This window comes from Cucurbita pepo, chromosome LG03 (assembly GCF_002806865.2).
Source record: "Cucurbita pepo subsp. pepo cultivar mu-cu-16 chromosome LG03, ASM280686v2, whole genome shotgun sequence".
Classification (NCBI taxonomy): Eukaryota; Viridiplantae; Streptophyta; class Magnoliopsida; order Cucurbitales; family Cucurbitaceae; genus Cucurbita; species Cucurbita pepo.
Window position 1 is genome coordinate 10283067 of NC_036640.1, and position 20081 is coordinate 10303147.

General features: G+C 33.9%; 5 protein-coding genes and 2 non-coding genes across 7 annotated transcripts; 2 read left to right on the top strand and 5 right to left on the bottom strand.

Moving 5' to 3' along the window:
• Positions 1–115: 115 nt before the first annotated feature.
• LOC111790578 (protein CMS1) lies at positions 116–3275 on the bottom strand. The gene is made up of 6 exons (XM_023671536.1): positions 2955–3275; positions 2415–2610; positions 2254–2326; positions 1032–1081; positions 677–790; positions 116–519 (listed from the first exon to the last, which is right to left on the bottom strand). The coding sequence occupies exons 1-6, from the start codon at positions 3235–3237 to the stop codon at positions 384–386; spliced, it is 852 nt and encodes a 283-aa protein (XP_023527304.1). The 5' UTR covers positions 3238–3275; the 3' UTR covers positions 116–383.
• Positions 1481–1562, bottom strand: LOC111791932. Its single transcript, XR_002814721.1, has one exon. It is a non-coding gene; the product is annotated as a small nucleolar RNA Z122 (small nucleolar RNA).
• LOC111791931 lies at positions 1948–2033 on the bottom strand. The gene has a single exon (XR_002814719.1). It is a non-coding gene; the product is annotated as a small nucleolar RNA Z122 (small nucleolar RNA).
• A 682-nt stretch (positions 3276–3957) lies between the features above and the next one.
• Positions 3958–5946, top strand: LOC111790577 (pirin-like protein). The gene is made up of 7 exons (XM_023671535.1): positions 3958–4174; positions 4287–4336; positions 4451–4489; positions 4745–4773; positions 4873–4935; positions 5018–5121; positions 5206–5946. Exons 1-7 carry the CDS (start codon positions 4056–4058, stop codon positions 5687–5689), a joined length of 888 nt encoding a protein of 295 aa, XP_023527303.1. The 5' UTR covers positions 3958–4055; the 3' UTR covers positions 5690–5946.
• Positions 5947–6663: 717 nt separating this feature from the next.
• On the bottom strand, positions 6664–9189 carry LOC111790579 (ras-related protein RABA5d-like). Its single transcript, XM_023671538.1, has 2 exons — positions 8592–9189; positions 6664–7266 (listed from the first exon to the last, which is right to left on the bottom strand). The coding sequence occupies exons 1-2, from the start codon at positions 8926–8928 to the stop codon at positions 6950–6952; spliced, it is 654 nt and encodes a 217-aa protein (XP_023527306.1). The 5' UTR covers positions 8929–9189; the 3' UTR covers positions 6664–6949.
• Positions 9190–9786: 597 nt separating this feature from the next.
• Positions 9787–14768, bottom strand: LOC111789937 (transcription factor bHLH128-like). The gene is made up of 6 exons (XM_023670672.1): positions 14217–14768; positions 11611–11888; positions 11369–11500; positions 11224–11289; positions 10676–10744; positions 9787–10140 (listed from the first exon to the last, which is right to left on the bottom strand). The coding sequence occupies exons 1-6, from the start codon at positions 14659–14661 to the stop codon at positions 10087–10089; spliced, it is 1044 nt and encodes a 347-aa protein (XP_023526440.1). The 5' UTR covers positions 14662–14768; the 3' UTR covers positions 9787–10086.
• Positions 14769–19119: 4351 nt separating this feature from the next.
• On the top strand, positions 19120–19701 carry LOC111790279. The gene has a single exon (XM_023671142.1). It carries the CDS (start codon positions 19120–19122, stop codon positions 19699–19701), a length of 582 nt encoding a protein of 193 aa, XP_023526910.1.
• Positions 19702–20081: the final 380 nt, after the last annotated feature.

The following is a 20081-nucleotide window of genomic DNA, read 5'->3' on the forward strand; positions in this document are numbered from 1 at the left end:
AATACTTCTGGTAATAAGAGTATATTATTTATTCAATCGACAGACATCTACTTCCAGCACTAAGACAATTATATGAATGATGTAATAATAGTCCACAATCCTGAAGATAAAAGAATGTATAGAACAGCTTCCATCTAATATTTCACATAGCTGAGTTCAAGAAAAGCAAGACCATTTTCCATTTATATTTTGGAACTAGAAGCAAAACTATAACAATAGGACTCTACGCTGATGTTGCAAAATTTGGTACAACCCAACCAAAATGGCCATATTGCAATGGAGAGGGGAAAAATGATGATGAGAAATTAATTTGTTGGAATTCGTTAACTCAAGGGATACATTAACAACAGGGATGAACCAAGTCTAACTCTAGACTTGTTACCTTATTTGCCTGGACTGGTAACTTCTTTTTTCCTTCGTTTACGAGATGGTTGTAAAGGTCCGAAGAGGCAAATTCGCAGCCCACCCTCAACGACTCGCTGGTGTAAATAGCTCTTGTACAAATCCCAGAATTCATCTCTGCAATATGAATTCTTTTAGTAAGAGATGTCGAGAGATAGATTATGGGATTCTCAGAGTTTCACAACTTGAATTTTCTTTACACAATCCAAGAGCATGGAACAAAAGATTTGAATGAATATTAGGTGAGATTGAGACAAATAAATGTTGTTCAAACCTGACTTGTGGAAGCGAAAATAAAGAATAGCCCTTAACATCCGGTTGAATGTCGAGCACAATAACTGCTAATCTTGAAAGCCCCAAGGCCTCGATATCAATCAATTTTTTAATCCTAGATTGAACAGAAGAAAATGTGAAAAAGAATGAATCAGTTGAACACTTGACAAATTTTAGAATGAATGGAAAGAAAACAATGAACTTTGAATATCAATGCAAGCCGTGGTAAATCCAGGAAGAAGGTTGGAGACTTTCAACATTTACTACTCTGACAATACAACGGCACTCTTTTAACAGAAATGAGATCCTAGAACTGGAACTCTTGAACCAATGGTCATATATCCAAGAAAGCTAACCTGCTTGGTGTACCACTCGCTATGTTAACACGGTTCTTCAACAGCTCTACCTGCACCCATCATAAAGGGAAAAAAATAACAGTACAGCAAAAATGAGGATTTGAGAGTGGACCAAATNTCAAAATATGCTAAGAAAACGGATAAACAAGGACATCTATAAACTTTTTTACCACCTAAAAACTTCGTACCATATTAAGATATGTGAGGGTAACCGAGTCCGCAATTTATTACCCATAAGTGTAATTTAATGTAACAAATAATTTAGCACCCATTTTAAACCAAACAAATTTCAAGCCATTAAAGATAAAATAAATCGATTATTTATAAAATTAAAAATTTGAGTTCTATTCCAATGTAAGGTTAAATATAATTAGAAAAAAAAAAATTAACTTGAACAAAAGAAATACTTATCATTAAATACAAGTTCATGGATTACACCCAATAAAAAGTTAGGGATCAGACTGACGTGCAATAGGGTTCAGCACAGTATCTACCTCTGTTGAACATTTCGGTTTGTCTTCATTTCCCAAATTTAAAAAATAAGAAATAAAATTGTAGCCAACACAGCCAGCTGACGTTATTTTGAGAGTTGACCTGAACATTTCATATAATTAACATAACTGTGCATAAATTGGACAAGTGTTTTGAAAGTCACACCCAGGTGCGCACCTAGATCAAAGGCTCAACTGTGGCACCTCACTTCAAAGAAGCAAGGCACAGCCTGAAACACAGAGGCCCACGCTAAACATGCTCACTTTAGGGAAAAAAAAAAACTGTGCACCAGACTTCAAAAGAGCACTAATTTGGTCGTAGTAAACCAAGAGAATGGAAAAATGAAGTGAAACTTTGAAAGCAGTAAAAGATGTAAAAGTTTGTGCTAAGAGTTTGGAAGGGAATGGTAATATACCATTGAGAAAACGGGATCAGACTGACGTGCAAATAACAAGCTCAACATAGCAACAGCCTCAGAAATATTTTTCTTGTTTGTCATCATTTCCCAAACCCAATAAAGTAAATACACTTAAAAGGAGTTTATCCCACTTGTTCCAGCTAGCAATATGTTTACAATTATAATCCCCACTTTGTTTAGCATGAATTAGATCAAGGGGATCATACAACTTGAACCATTATGACAAAATGAAATAAATAGCAAGCATGTGTTACTCTTAAATCTGAATCACCTAAAAGAAAAAAAAGAGCATAGAAAGAATCTTATAACTACCTGTTCCTCAATTTTCATGTGCTTTGAGAAAAGCTTAACAGCATGGCATTCTTGAGTTAGCGACCGAAAACCCCTGATGAATGTAAATCAACGAGTTATACAAAATCAGACACTTAATTCCATATATTTCAATACCAGCAGAAAAGCAGTCTCCATCTTACTTCAAAAGTTCAATCGCCCTAATTGCAGATGTGCTGATTATAAGAACAGCAGGACTGCCCGGAGCAGTCTCTCCCTCCAAGAGTTTCCCTTTACAAAGAACTTCTTTCCACGATGATCCAAAAGCTTCCTTAATATGTTTAACCAAGGTTTTGTCATCCTGAATTGAACTTTGGGGAGGACCCAGAATGCATCTACCTAAAAAATTCTCCAATCATTATAAAGATTAGACAAATTCTCACGCAATACAGAAAAAAGGCAAACACTTCCTCTTTTTCAACCGTACTTACAAGACCATATAACAAAGAACGTCATATTAGAACACCAACAGCAATTAAACACTCCAAAATATCTTATATTCTTTTCCACTCAACTAATTGTGTAAACCCATAAAACTATAATCCTTTTAACAATAATCACCATCAGCACACCAAATTGGCAACTCCAAAACTCGTCTGGCAAATACAGATAAGACCAAGAAAGACTTCTACCACAAACACGCGCGCGAAAAAAAGGAGTAATTCTCCAAATTAGTAAAGTACCTTTCATGGAGTCAAGCTCCAGCGAAGATACTTGCACGTCATTAGCCGTCTGGAACTCATCCAAAAAAAAGCTGAAGGGCTCCAATGGAAGCGCCTCCAATGCACTGCTTTCACTACCATTTGTGGCATTTTGCGCATCGGTATTAAGGGTGGGATCGGACTTCCTCTTCTTGGCGCTCTTAGGCTTGGTGCGTAGCTTGTTTGGAGGCCGCTGTTTGCGCTTATTTCTAGGGTTTCGAAGAGAAGCTTCAGAAGCCTTGTCTGAATTTCCCAAACCCCCCATGGTTTCTAGGGTTTTAGAGGTGGAATGGAATGCCCTAATTATAGGCGGGGACGACAGCTGAAGAACAAATTGAGAAGCTTTTTTTATGGGCTTTTATGAACCGAATGGATAATAGTCAGGCCCACTTAAATAGCCCAAACCCGACTTACTAGGAATTGCATTTAATGTTTTTAATTATTTCCACCAACATATTTAAAAAAATAATAATAACAATTACAAAAATTTAGTATTCAAAACTAACTAATTTATTTTTAATATATATATTTTTACTTATTTATTTATATTAAATGAATTATTGGACAAGCAAAGATAATGTCTCCAATAATTAGGCAGACAAGGACCGAGAATATAATCTTGTCTCGTACTTTTATTTATATTAAAAATATTTAAATTTAGTCTAAAAACAAATTTTGAGAAATAATTTTGAAAATAAAAGGAATAAAGGAACCAAATTGAAATAAAAATGATTAAATAGAACAAAATTTGAAATATAAGGATTAAAATGATATTTTTAATAAAATAATTATAAAAAAAAAAGTTAGAGAAAGCTCTTCGTCATGATGATTCATCGATGACGTCATATTCAACTAAATAAATAAAAAGTCAAAAAAAGAGAAATCCAACTCTGAATTTTCCAACGATTTCAAACCCAAATCCCCAAATTACCCTTTTCATTTCAGTATATATATAAATTTCATATCATAATCCCAATTCAGTTCATCAATTTCTTTTTTCAGTTCCTTCCATTGACTCCCGCCATTATTTCTCTCGGATTCTTCTTCCCCGCCGCCGCTTTCTCCGCCATTAGTTCATCCACTATGTCCAGTTCCAGTGATTCTCCGTCCGCCTTCGACAGACCTCGCTCCGTCATCAAGAAGATTCTCGCTAAACTCCAGAACGAAGGCGACGGCGCCGTCGTTCGTCGAGGCATCGGAAGGTCTCTTTCTTCTTCTTCTTCTTCTTCTTCGTTTTCTTTTTCTTCGTGTTTTCTGCTCTTCTTCTCCGCCGCCTCCGCCGCCGCTGATTTTATCTTCTGATCTTTGATTTAGGAATGATTTGAAGAATCTGGATCCATTTCTCATGCTCGATGATTTCTCTGGTAACCGAATCGCAATCCGATTGTTGTTTTGCTTCTTTTGATTTCGTTTTTTCAGTTTCTTCTTATTTCTCTATCTACGAATTGAATTTTTTCCAATTGTTTCATTCATTGCAGTCACTCCACCGGCTGGATTCCCCGATCATCCTCACAGAGGTTCGTTCCTTAAAATTGAATTTTCGTTCTTCAACAACGGAACTGTTCTACGGATTCAACTTTTCTAATTTGCTGGATACTTCGTTTTAATTTGTGTTCCTGTTTAATTAAATTAATATGTTAATAGAGGTTAGAAGAAGCAGTACTCGTAAATTGTACAATTATTCAGAGTTTATATTTCAGATTTTTGTGAGTGTTGCCGTTATAATGTGTTTTTTTCTTCAAATTCTGATGTCAAATTTCTTTTTCTTTCAGGTTTTGAGACAGTGACGTATATGTTACAAGTAAATTCTCTAATTTCTGTGATGAAAGGAATAAACTGTAGACTGGGGGACAAATTTTCAATTATTTTTATGTATTTATTTATTTGTGGATTATTTTAGGGAGGGATTACCCATCAAGATTTTGCTGGCCACAAGGGTACAATTAGAACAGGGGATGTCCAGGTAAATAAACAATTTCAAAAAGAAGTTCAATGACGCAATAAATAAATTAAATAACATATTGAGATTTGGTTTTGGGGCACAGTGGATGACAGCGGGACGAGGTATAGTCCATTCTGAAATGCCTGCTGGTGCAGGTTCTCAAAAGGGCTTGCAGCTTTGGATCAATCTTGCATCCCGTGACAAAATGTACCTCTTTTTCCTTCATTGTATTGGTAGAATGTAGATTCGAAAAATGTATTCAATGTCTGTTAAATTAATGAATGTCATTAGGATGAAGCCAAGGTATCAGGAGATCCCAAGCGACAACATTCCGAGAGCAGAGAAAGACGGTGTGGAAGTTCGTGTCATAGCAGGCGAGTCCATGGGAGTCCGTTCTCCAATCTACACTCAAACGCCAACTATGTACCTCGACTTCACTTTGAAACCAAGAGCTCAAGTGCATCAAAGCATCCCAGACACATGGACCTCTTTCGTGTACATAATCGACGGTGAAGGAGTGTTCGGGTCCCCGAGTTCGTCCCTGGTGGCTGCTCACCATGTCCTAGTATTGGGAGGTGGAAATGGGGTAAGTGTGTGGAACAAATCTTCAAAGCCATTGAGGTTTGTTCTGATCGCAGGGAAGCCTCTGAATGAACCAATTGTTCAATATGGACCGTTTGTGATGAACTCGCAATCTGAAATTGCACAAGCATTTGAGGACTACCGCTATGCCAAAAATGGATTTGAAATGGCTAAGTATTGGAGATCTCAGTGATTGGAAAACCAAAACCCAAAAACAAGAAACAAAAGGAAGAAACAAAATATCAAAGTGGTAGCTGAGAAGGAAGATAATTACATTTTAAGAAAAGGAAAAGCTTCTAGAAAACCAATGGTTATCATTCAAGTCAAAGTTTATGTTTTTAATTATTTTGTTTTTATTGTTCAATTTTTTAATTTCGTCTTTTTCTTCGGTTTTTTTTGTGCCATCCTTCAAAATTTACTATGTAAAAAACGCTCAAATTAGTGACTTGAAATAGTTTTTGTTTATTATTTAGGAGTCAAAATAGTTCATGGATTATATAATCGACAAAATGTATTATCATACTAAATTGACAATCGGATTACATCTTATAGAATAAAAATGCATCCTCTAGAATAAATATAGTTTCAATAAAGCCTCAAATCATCCCTTTCAATTCCTCTCGATCTAAATTAGTACAAGAGCCTGAAATAAAACCAAAAAAAAAAAACTCGGGAAATACATATTATTCAAAAATATCTTTTAAATTAATCTAATCAACTTTTGATCATTTAAAATTATTCAATCAATCATACTAAATAAACGTACATAATTTTATGTAAAAGAACATTATCATTAATTCAATTTTTAAGAGGTCACCAAACATAGAATTGTTATAAGAAAAATACCTTCCATCATAAAATTCCTATGATTGAACTACCCAAAAAGAAGGTATACATTGTTAACGTAGATAGTAATTTCAATTATTTTAAGATATTTAATTAGTCATCTTATTGTCAATATTACTCTGATTCGAATATAGTTTTAATTCATTTATGCACTCGATATAGTTTTAATTCATTTATGCACTCCTCTACTCGAGTGCTACTGAACCATCAACTAATAAGAAAACAACCATTTTGCAGCACTGAAAAATCTGGAGAAAAATGTGCAGAGAGGTCCACAGAATGAGAAAAAAAAAAAAGAAGAAGCAATAATTAGAACATGTGAACATGGAAGATCCTATTGATCATGATTCACTTTACAAACTTAATAAATCTGTTCATATTTGCTTCAAATAATAATATAATTAATACAAAAATGTTTCTTCTTGTCTTTAATTAAATTCAAATAAATAATTTCATTTCTATATATGGAAATGGTCGATCTAGGAGGAGCTTTTAGAGGAAGCTATAATAATGGAAACAAACATAGAAAAACAACCAATTTGAATGCACCACACCAGCAAAACAAGACAGAAGAAACTAAGCAGAACCCAACATGAAGAGATGAAGATCACCTGGAACAGCAAGACAAATAGCTTTCTGATTGCTTCGATCCACCGTCCTTGACGAGGCTCACCCGGTTGACCGATAATTCTGCTTTGTAGGTATCTGAGTTCAGGACCTTCCTGCTCACATTGTTGTATATTTCTCGGATCACTATCTCGAAAGCCTTTTTAACATTCGTTGAGTCTAAAGCAGACGTTTCCATGAAGAAGAACCCTTCGGCTTCTGCAAGACTCGTGCCTTCCTCGACAGTCACGTCCCTAATGTTCTCCAAGTCGCATTTGTTTCCAACTAGCATCCTGGCCACTGTGGTATCGGAATGAGCTGCATAATGATTCGAATCAAAACTCTGATCATTTAAGCAACTTGATAGCATAAATTCATCATTAAAAATGGGAAAGAACAACAACTCTAAGAAATATACAGTGGAACAGACAGATAACTTTGTGCCCACTATATCACAGTCGGGTCATCTACCGGAATTAAGATACCAATTACCATCCTAAAAGTTGATGGTTCGACCCATCTCTCTTATCACGAGATGTTATTTTCATGATACTACAAACTCGCTTCACCACAATGGGAAACAGCAAATTTGATTCTCGGATGAAAATTTGCATCAAATTCATATCTACCCAAGGTCTGCATCAACAACTATCCACCCATACCATAAACCAAGATTTATGTTAAATACAATAGAAAGTGTCAAGAGTTTAGGGAGGAAACCAAATATTTCAAAAGTACAAGGACCCAAGAGAGCAAGTGTCAAGAGTTTAGGGTTCAAAATAGGATTTAAACCAGCATGTTCTCAACTACAAGGTGAGGCTATGAGGGGATAGCATCATTAGCATCATTAGCATCATTAGCAGCATTGAGTAATTTCATTTCCATGAAAGGAACTGAACTTTCGATCAAAATGGCATACTCAAAGCAACTGAAAATTTTAATATAATCAGTCATATAGGAATGAATACATCTAAATTATGAGCAATTACTCAAAGGACGTCTAAACCAGAAGTTTTATAAGATCTCAAGTGACAGTACAGATTCATTGATCAATCTGAAAAGCCAAATAGGTGAAATATGAGTTGGTAAGTTCTACATATTGATTTTAATCAGCTATGCTAAGAAGTAGTTTTATTGGCATTGAATTGTGAGTTGCCGACACCAACATTTGAAACTCGAGAGAATCAAAGCTTGAAAATGTGAGAGTAATTTGAAATCTGAGAACGAAATATAGATATTTCCGATTACAGTTTTGAAAGCAATATCGAATTGGATGCTAATAAGTGTAATTTTCAGGGGAAATGAAGAAGCTAAATCCGACAAACAGAAATTCATTACAAAGTCGGTAGTAATTTTTCAGAGAAAATACGATACAGGACTAGATCTGGATTATTGCAAAGTTCAAGAATCAAGACCTGCAATCTCTTTCATATGATGTTGTTAGTCCAAGTAATTGAACGAAATCTTTTAGAGGATGTAACGAGCCTAGGTCAGTATGGAATAAAATACAGCAGCGAACAGGAAATGAAATCACTCCCAACAAAATTCGAAAAAGAGAAGAGTTCAGATCTATACATCTCAACTAAAATGGCAGAGCAAGAACAACATCAAAAGAAAAAGGTAAGTCTGAGTAAGGCACTCACTCTTGAGCTCATCGAGCCATCGGCCGACACTATCGAAAGTGGAACGGCGGCTAATATCGTAAACGATGAGAGCACCGACGGCGCCGCGGTAATAGGCAGAGGTGACGGCGCGAAACCGTTCCTGGCCGGCAGTATCCCAAATCTGAGCCTTAACCTCTTTGCCATCAATATCCATAACCTGAGTCTGGAATTCAACGCCGATGGTGGCCTTGGAATGGAGATTGAACTCGTTTCTAGCATAACGAGACAACAAATTGGATTTACCAACCGCCGAGTCTCCGATGATGACGATCTTGAAGAGATACTCCTCACCTCCTTCATCGTCCGACGACGACATTGCGTAGGCTTCGATTGTGCGCGTTTGTCCCTCTCTGTTTCTTCTGATTCCTTCTAGGGATTCGGGGGTTCGATTATCGAGATTGTGGAAGGAAGGAAGGAAGGAAGGAAGAGGATGGAGTTGGGAAGATGTGACAGCAAGCTTTTAGAGAGAGAAAAAGAAGAGCAATAATGGAATGGAATGGCGGAGGTTGAAGAAGCAGAGCTGGCAGAGAGACAAACTGCGCATGTAGCGCTAGTGGTAGTGCCTTCCCTCCACCATCTCTTTCAGATTATATATATATGTATATATGTATGTATGTATGTATATGTATATATGTATATATATGTATGTATATATGTATATATATATATATGTATGTATATATGCATGTGTATATGTATGTATGTATGTATATATGTATGTATGTATAAAATATTGGACAATTTTCAATTATTTTAGTATTTTTTTTTTCTCTTAAATTTTAAATTTTATTTAAAAATGTGGAGAATAATAAAATAGAAATTGACCGTACGATTGATTTAACCGAACAAAAAAACATAAGTGATGTCATTTTCAATGTTGCTCACGAGAATTAACAATCTTAATTTTTTTTATATATTGATAAATAATATTAAATGTGTATTTTAATAATATTTAAAAAAATTAAGAAAGTATTAAAATGTATTTAAAAAAATAAAAACTTTTATCATTAAACAATCACGTTCTAGATAAACTTAAATTTACATTTTTTTTCTTTTTTACTAAAACATTGGTTGTAAAAAAAGATTAAGAAGAAGAATAAAATTAAAACAACAAACGAGCGTGTATAAGAAAGACAAAAATAAGTTTGTCTATTATCAGAATGAGAAAGCAACGAAAGTAAAGAGCTAAACATAAGAATAAGTATGTCGTTAACATTCCAACACGGATTTTACAAGCTCGAGTTTTCAAACTTCATCGAACGCCTTCATAAACTAAACTTATGAGCTAAACATTCTCGAAAAGACGATCAATAATTGAATGAAAATTACGAGAGTCAAAATTATTTTACATTAAAAAAAAAAATTAAGCTTATGATTCCAATTAAAATTTGAGACCTACTTCCTTTATGTACAAACAAATAAAAAGGGCAAAATTTGAGGTACCATTCATTCCAACTCTCATTAATTCCAAATGTTATAAGCATTCTTTGTTTCCACAGGTGCAACTCTCAGCTTCTTTGTTAAGCATCTGAAAAAACAACAAAATTAAAAACTCGAATATTAAATATTATGCGTATTTTATCGAACGAACCGATTATAGTTCATAGAAACTGTATAAGGATTTAGGGTTCTAACTCAGCTCAACCCACTTCTCGTTTTAACGAAAAAATGGTAGGATATTGTAATGACAGATTTGAGGCTTGATGACCCCGACATTCCCATGCAACGTGGTTACGTTACTTACTTCTTGCTTTTAAGAGTGAAAACTATTCTCACAAACCAACACGAGTCATTCCAACATATTTTGTCCTCACTCATGCATACTAGAAAAATTTCTAAGAGATCACCTAACATAAAATTGCTTCAAATGGATCACGCTTACCTATGAAGTTTATATGATTGAACCACAAAAAACGAACGTGCACCTTATTGTTAAAGGTAATAACTTAATTGATTTGAATTAATAAGAAAATGATAAATAGCAAGATTTTGGATTGAATTTTGAGATTATGACAAATTTAATCTTATAATTAATTGGTATAAGATTAACTTTTAGAACGGACCTGAATTTGATGTTGAAGACCTTTGATATGTTGCACGGCTAAGTCTAACATGTCTGAGTAGCTTGTTTGCTGCAATAATACAACAAAACAATCATATACAATAGAGAAAATTTTGTTTTCACTCAAGTTTTTTTACTAAACTCAAACGAGTTCATCCAACATAAAATTGTTTCAAGCTAAACACGTTAATTTTGAAATTCTTATAATTGAGTCACCGAATACGAAATACGTCTCAAACCCATGTCCAAGAATTAGATAAGGATTTGAAATCAAGATTCCGCACCTATATGCCACGACATTCCCCGGGATTGATATAGTCATGTTACTTATTCCCTGCTTCTAAGCATTTCTTAGCTATCCTATCCCACAGATCTTTTTCATTCAAATGTGGTCTCGGTTCATTCATGTACTCCTATTCTCACGATCATTCCCATTCTTAAAACGTTCTCATTCAGACGTGGTCTCGATTCTAAAATACCTAAGAATTTTTTTATTAGGTGGAAGGGTAAAAGAAAAGAACGCTAAAATTTCGAGGTCTTGAAGTTTACCTTATCCATGTTGGGAACAAGGTCTTGAAGTTTCTTCAATTTTCCACTGATTCTCGTTCTCCTCTCCTGTAGAAGCACTATAATTAAGTCGAGGAATTCATGCAAAGTTCATAACACGCGCAATGCACGTAAAATTTAGACTAACCCGTTCGGCGATACTACGAGGATGAGTGGCACAACCACGCTTAGCTCGAATCTTACAAGGAGCTGAGTGTTCAGGGATATGAAGCAGCCTCTCCACAGTTGCCATTTCTAGAGTTGTCTGCGGCATACTAAACTGAAAATTACGCAAATAAGGCCAACCATCAACAAGTTCATAATCACTCAACACTACAAAGACGAGCTAACTTAAATGAATAGATAAACGATAATCGAATTTAAGTCTACCTGGGACTCGAGGGTGGTGAAGAACTCCGCGTCGGGATGGTGCCGGGAAGTTTTAGCATGAGGGGCACCAAAGACAATGGAGTTATTGGAAGTGTCCCAAGAAGAGTCCATGCCAAAGGTAGAGGGGGTAAGGCCATTGCCAGAGGAATTGGCTGCCTCTATAAAGCTTTCACTCATTTCAGAGATTTGAGAAAGTGAATCTTGGCCGTTCATTCTCACTTGGGACTTCAGTCTTCCTATGCCATTCCCACCACCTCCCATTGTCAATGAAAACCCTCCTGTTTTTTCCACCCACGTTCTTATAAAGAATATATTCTCGACTTTATGTTAAAAAGTAGAATAATAGTATCTTTAATTAGAGAATAGTTGTACTAGCTCAAGTCCACAAGAGCCCGACACTAGAGGGTGTGCCAGTAAGGACGCTAGGTGTCACAATCGCACTTTAATGGCAGCGGACTTGCAATTCTGCGGCACTCACTTCCTAGTAACAAGTGAGTTAAGCTTATTCGTTCTTGCGTCGCCTATGGCCAAGCGACGTATGCTCGAACCTTTGGCTCCGATTCAAGAAGAAAGTTTTAGAAAACGGAGGCAGAGAGATTTCGAAAGAGAGTTTTGAAAGCAAGATTTGAGAAATTGGAAATTGCAATTCTGCGGTACTCACTTGCTAGTAACAAGTGAGTTAAGCTTATTCGTTCTTGCGTCGCCTACGGCCAAGCGACGTATGCTCGAGCCTTTGGCTCCGATTCAAGAAGAAAGTTTTAGAAAACGGAGGCAGAGAGATTTCGAAAGAGAGTTTTGAAAGCAAGATTTGAGAAATTGGAAATTGCAATTCTGCCGCACTCACTTCCTAGTAACAAGTGAGTTAAGCTTATTCGTTCTTGCGTCGCCTACGGCCAAGCGACGTATGCTCGAGCCTTTGGCTCCGATTCAAGAAGAAAGTTTTAGAAAACGGAGGCAGAGAGATTTCGAAAGAGAGTTTTGAAAGCAAGATTTGAGAAATTGGAAATTGTGTTATATGGGAATGTAAGCAAAAAGGCAACAACAACAGCTTACTGCATATAACTATTGAGTAGGAAGAAGTTGACAACTAGTCATATGTCCCTACCGTACATTTTGGGACATTTTATCCCTTGCATGTGTAGACACGATTTTGGTGAACAGTCATGCACCCTCATACTAACCCAATATAGAATGGTAAAAACGTATCTAGGATGAAAAGCATGTAAAAGGGGTTTGGGACGGGCATGCAACCATGGACAACCAAGATCGGGATATCTTTCATGCAGATGCAGCCATTGACAACACGTCTTGGACATGCATGACCGTGACACAAGACTCCTAAGGAAGGTGGATTCTGAGATCTCACATGGATTGGAGAGAGAAATGAGTGTCAACGAAGACACTAGGTTTCGAAGGTGTGTGGATTGTGAGATCTCACGTCCGAAGAAACTTTCTTTGTAAAGGTATGAAAACCTCTATTTATGAGAAAAAGTCCGAAAAGCAAAGATACTAAAGAAGACAATATTTGATAGCCGTGGGTCGTAATTTTATAAACAAATTAAAAGAATCACAAAATATATATATATATATAAATATACAAAGGCCCACTGGAATCTAATCCAGTCAAGCATGTCGTATAAAATATCTAGTTCCTCAATTTGTGGACCATACTATTTCTAGTACTACAATAACATCAAAATATTTTATAATAATTCATATATATATATATATATATATATATATATAAATCAAGTGAGGATAATTTGATTTTTACCCAAATAATTATAACGTTAATTCTTAATAAATAAAAATAAAAATAATATCAATACCTTTTAAGTCAATAAAAAATTATTAATTCTTTATTTTTCAACAAAATTCAATACAAAAGATAATTAAATGATATCGACGATTAAAGACAGAACATCGTAAACTACTTTTTAAAATCTTCAATCAAATGAAAATGAAAAATCGACGAATTGAATGAAACAAAACCTACCGACCCAATCTAACCCGACGGGACTAGACCAAGGTTTTGTACCATAGTTTTAAAAGCTTTTCCTAGAATCATCCGTAGTGAATCATTTCCCAATTAAATCAATAATGGATTACATTTCCACTATTATTAAAATAATGCTCGAAAACAACGGCACTACTTAAAACTGCAATGGGCACCGAAACTACATGTCGGCTTTCAGCCATCTAAGGATCGGAAAATAAAAAAATAAATAATAAATTAAACGCAAATTGACATCATCATGCAATTGCGATGCTCACAGCATCTTGCACGTGACTTATGACCTGGATTTAAAGGAAAATAATACACTTTTTTAATTAAAAATATATACAAAAATAATTATAAATAAATACCAATAAATTTGAAATATAGTGGACCTAAAAAAATAGTTAATTAAACTCAATTTAAAAGTCCGTGTGGGATACGGTTTAAGAGCAGGGAGGCTAATTTGGTCATTTTGAAAAGTTGAGGGGTATATTTTCGTGAACTAGGGGAAGAATATAGTCAACGGTTGAGAAGAAACGCGGTGAAAACCACGCGCCGGTAAAGACGGGAACAAAATTAGAGAGAGAGAGAGAGAGTGAGAGTGTACCGTTTCGTTCGGCGACGGAGAGATGGCTGAGGAATCCAGCCGGCGAGCTTTTCTGGCGAACTAACGGCGAAGAGGAAGAGGATTGACCACCATTGCTATTGAAATTTCTAGCCGTCGAGAAATCGCCTAGGGCTAAATCATGGATTCCGTACGACCTCGCGGCAGGGGCAGTGGACGACGACGATTTCAGGGAGGAGTCGGCGGAGGAGAAGTAGTGGCCACTGAACGACGGCGGCGTATGGAGCGAGGAAACAGAGTCCGGATGCCGACTTCCAATCACGGAATCCACTGCCGAAGTCAGAAGAGATCCAGGCGCGGAACCGTACCGAGTGAGACCACCACCACCACCGCCACCACCACCACCACCGCCGCCGCTACCGACGCCGGCGTTGGCGGAGGCCATGAATTTCTGAGAGGAAGAGGAGGAGGAATTTGATTGGTACATATGGCGGATTCGGATTCGGATTCGGATTTGGATCTGTTTTTGATTTGATCGAAGAAAATGAAATCGGGAGAGAAAACGAGAGAGAGAGAGAGAGAGAGAGAGAGAGATTGGGGGAAAAAAGCAAATCGAAAAACCGCAATAACAGAGCACTTTATAGGCATAAAATCAATTAAATTAAATAAATATTAAATATTAAGGGCTATGATAACATTACTTAACCTTCACATCACCTTACCACTCTAACCCGTTCACCGATATTTAGGTCGGTCTTTCTTTTTCATTTACGTCCTTAGTCGTCGTATTTACAATTTATTCTATTCGTCCCAACGTCAGCTTATAATTAATTTAGGTCAAATAGATCACAACTCGAAGCAGTAAAAATAAAAACCCTACTCGATGCCACTTTTACGCTTCAAAAAGCTTAGTTTCTACGCTACTAAAAGCCCGGAGGGGTAAAAAGAGGATGAATATCCCATTTTATAAAAAAAAAAAAATTACAAAATAGGGTTAATTTTGATTCGTTTTTTATTTTAATTTTTTTAATTCCCACTTGTCAAAAAAGAAAATAAAGTATTAATTTATGCAAATTTTTTTAAAAAATAATTAATTAATTATTTACCTTGGTCCCTGCTATTTTCTCTAAAAACGATAAAATTAAAATGGATAATAAAGTAAAAATGTTGACTTATTAATGAGGTCAATTTAAAAAAAGAGCCATAATTCTGGCAATTTAATTTATTTATTTGTTTACTTGCATTATGATTATTATTATTTATTTTTTCAATAATTAAAATGAAATTAAATATTAATTAAGAGAAGATAGGTGGCTAATATTTTTTCATTTGGATCACATGAATAATAATGTTTTGGAGGGAAAAATATCAACTTTTATGCAACTTGCCAAAGTTTATCGATTTTTATATTATGGTTGTCAGCGTTCACTCGTTAACTTTTTGAATCACTTATAAATTTGAGTTTGGCTGATCTCAACACAAAAATCCAATTTTCTCAAGACGTTCGAGTAAAACAATAATAAATGAATGAACTTCATGGCTAAACGTGTTTTACTTGAAGCAATTATCTGTCGGTGACCTTCTAGAAGCTCTTCTAAGTGTATGTGAATGAGAACAAAACATGTTGGAAGGAATTGTGTTTGGTTTGTGAAGACAATTTTCTTCCTTAAAAAGTGGTGAATAGGTAACGTGACCATATCACAGGGAAAATGTCTGAGCTATATGAATTGGGAATCTTAACAACACATACATTACAAGCAAGAACTTACGTGACACATTCTAAATGTCTTAGTCCTCTAAATTTTCTTATTAAATTCATTCCATGTATCTGTCATTTACTCGGGTGTCACAACTGATATTTTTTAAAATATTTAACAGTTTAATTGATTAAAAAAAATTCTTTTAAGGCTTAATTGTAACAAATAATTTGAATAAATGGATAAATAAATACATATTTTGTTAAAAAAAAAATATATTGAAAAAAGGAATAAAATAAGAGGGGTATTTTGGGAAATGAGATAAAATTATGAAACTGTACGGACAATGTCCTTTGGATTTGTATATGGATATGGATTAATTATATAAAATCTAACAAACAAGTTGGCTGCTTTGGTCGACCGCACGCCATTTAAGACAACTATTTAAAAAAAAAAAAACAATTATTATTTTATTACATTATTATAATTCTCTTTTTTATTTTTTTTATTTTTAAAATTATGTTTTTTAAATTTATTTTTGCACACGTTAACGGCTGTGACATAGACACGTTAAATTTCTCATTACATCTCTTATAACATGACACGTTACCTACTACTCGTTTATTAAGATTGAAGACTAACCCGAAGCCTTTCAGCATGCTTTGTTTCAATTCTTTTAAGTTTTTCTTAATCATCCTATCTTTAGGATTGCTCTCGTTTGCACGTGGTCTCGGTTCATTCATGTACCCGTTCTTTACTTCATGGTTAAGCGTACATTACGTGGAGCAATTATGTGATACATGTGAGTGAGGACAAAACATGTTGGAATGACTTGAAGATAGTTTTCACTCTTAATAGTAAGGAGTAGGTAATGTAACCATATGGCACGGAAATGTTGGGGCGTGAGTCATTACATAAAGGATCTTTTACTTTATGAATAGTTACAACGACCTACTTTTCTTTTAAAATAGAATCGTTATAAGACATAATCATATTATTCTATCAGAAAAGACGAAAACTGTGTATAAAAAAACAAATTAGTTAATTTGGAGACTTTAATGATAATATTTTAAACTAAAAACTATACTGTAATTTTTTTTTTAATTGTTAAAGATTATATTGTAATATTAAATTTTGAATTTTTAGAAATTATGTTTTTGCTCCCGAAATAAATTGATTATTAAGATTTTTTTTACAATTTTTTAATAAAGATTATATTAAAAATAAAAACTTTTAAAAGAATAATTAACCGTAAAAAATTACCTGGAGAATCCTATTCTTGCCCCGATTCCGACAAAAATAAATGGAGAATTTTGCGAACACGAAAAATGAAATAATTGGCAGAAATGGAAGAGGAGAGGGCTTCTCCGTCCTACTCTATAGACATCTCTAGTGACAATCTAGTCTCGAACAATGGTCGGGTTACTTGATACAAAATTCTAAAAACTTAGGACAAAGTTGTCATTGAAGGCTTGGTTATCCCCCAATGTCCAAATTGAAGCCATTAGCCCATTATTATTTGGGCTTGGACTCTTCAATTCATCTCAACGTTGTTACAATACGTACATGAATGAACCGATACCATATCTCAATAAAAGTGTTAATAGGATGTTTAAAATAAATTTAAAAAAATTGAAAGGAGTTGACGTTTTTTGTCGGGTTGAGTTGCAACCCAACCGTATACTGCCCTACTTTTAAGATTATTATGAAAATTAAGAATATTTAATGTTCGTAATCAATGTTAGTAATACGTTGTGACTTGTGAATATTTAATATTTGAATTTTATGAGATTTTAGTTATTAATGTTATATGTACGGTAGATAAATAGATTTTTTTAAATAATTAATATTCGATGGTAATTATATTATTTCTACATAGACAAAAATATTTTTTAGTACGAAATTTGGAAAATAAAATAAATGTTAAAATATAATCAAAATGAAATAAGGAGGAAATTGTTTAGATTAATATGGAATGACAGGTGTACATGGTCCAGATTGGGTTGGGTTAAGCGATTTTTTTGATCCAACCCAAAAGTTCGGGTTGATTGGATTAGTAACCCAACCCAACTCAGCCCACTATTTTCGGGTTGGATTCGGGTTGGGTTATCCACTTTTTTTTAATTTTATTTAGAATTACTCGAATATAATCTTAGATAAAATATATTAAAAGTTCACACATAAACCCAAATCAATCTATAATTATTATTAATATATATATATATATATATATATATATATATATATATATATATATATATAAATAAAAGAAACTAAACATAAAAATAACAAAATAATATAAATAAACATGTATTTTCCTTCGCGTGAGTCTATTTAGACGGGCTAAAGTACTACTCTAGTAAACCCATTAAAAAAAAAATCTTAATATTTTTTATATATTTTTATTTGGCTCGGGTCAATTGGAAAGTTTTGTCCAAGAAATCTGAAACCGAACCGATTTAGTTCGGGTTCAGAAAAATGAATCAAACCCTATCTGAAATGCTAATCTAACCCAATCAAATCTTTATAGTTCGGGTTGGGTTGGTCCGAGTTATTGGGTTGAATGTACACCCCTACAAGTGAGTGCCGACTCTAAATTTATTGGATTATTTCTATTAAAAAAGAGATGATTTTATTTGGGAAACATTTATTAATTTCACATGGTTACGTGGCAAATGACGTGTGAGTGCCAGCTGTGAATTTGTGGGATCCAACTAAATCAAAGTCAAAGCCACGTGGTGATAGCTTCATTTCAACATGCCACTTGGCGCTTCAGAATTATATAAGATTTTTTTTAATATTTTCTATAATAAAGTATTTATAAAATATTAAAATTTAAATTTAGTGGTTGAATTTTAATATTTATAATTAATTATAAGAATAAAATGAAATTAAAATTAAAAATAGAAAAAGAAATTGAGTGTTAGAATATCATCATATCTTAAATATTTTAGTAATAAAAATTTAGATATTTAAATATTGTAGAATAAATATTTTTAAAATAATTTAAATACGATAAGAATGAATATATTTAAATATTTTAAAAATAATTTAAATATAGTAACAATTGAGATTTAAATATATAAATATTTTAAAATAAAAGATTACAATATTTTAAAATAAAATTTGAAATTCTAACCATTTAACTATAAAAGGAGGACGATATGCATTGTAACGGTATAAGCTTTAGTCATCTACTTCAAACTTAGACGAGTGCTAAACCTGAGCCCTCTCGAGTCTGCCAAACAATGTCTCAACAAGTAAACAAAGCCATAGATAGCCTGAGATTTCTCGAAGACGTTGGCGAAACCGATCTAAATTTTCTTGAACATATTTTGCCGCATTGCACCGTCGAGCAACTGATGCGTATAGAGAACTGTTCGAAAGGAAGAGACCTCACTCCAGTAACAAACAAATTGTGGAAAACATTCTACGAAAGAAAGTTTGGTAAAGATGCTGTCAACAGTGTTATTGAGATGATGAAGCATAAGGAATCGTTCAAATGGAAGCAAATGTACGAGCTGAAGACGAAGGAATTAGAAGAGAAGGCAGTAGAAATTGAGAAACGATATATACAAAATTGCCACAACGAAAAAGCTCGAAAACAGAGTCGTCAAGTAAAGATATGTGAGATATCGCCGCCGTCGAGTAAGGTTTTGAAGAAGCCAAAAGTACAGACAAAAGTTTGTCAAGTTTCGTCCGTAACCAATAATAAACGAAGCTACGTTGGAGGAACAAGCAAGATACTGAAAAAAGCCAGAAAAGAAACGTTACAGAGTATAGAGACGAAGAACGCGATAGCTTTTCGTAGAAATGCAGTTCAAAAGTAGTAATTTTCTTGAATAAAGATCCAAGTTTTGTTCTAACGTTTATTTAAAATTTTGCTTTTATCGAAAAAATGCAAATATCTATTTTTTATTTAAATGTTTAAATATTTGAAAAATTATATTTTAAAGATTTAGAATGAATAAATAATTATATAATTAAATTATATATATATCTCGAACGAAAAAAGATATTTTTTAAAATTAATTATATATTCAGGTTGATTTGGTTCGATTATAATATCTATATATATTAGTTGTTATAATCAAAATTTTCAGATTTTAATCTAAAATTAATATTTAATTTTATATCTAAATAAATTTATAATTTTTTAAAATAATATCAATAAATAACGGATGAAATATAAGATAAGATTTAACTTAAA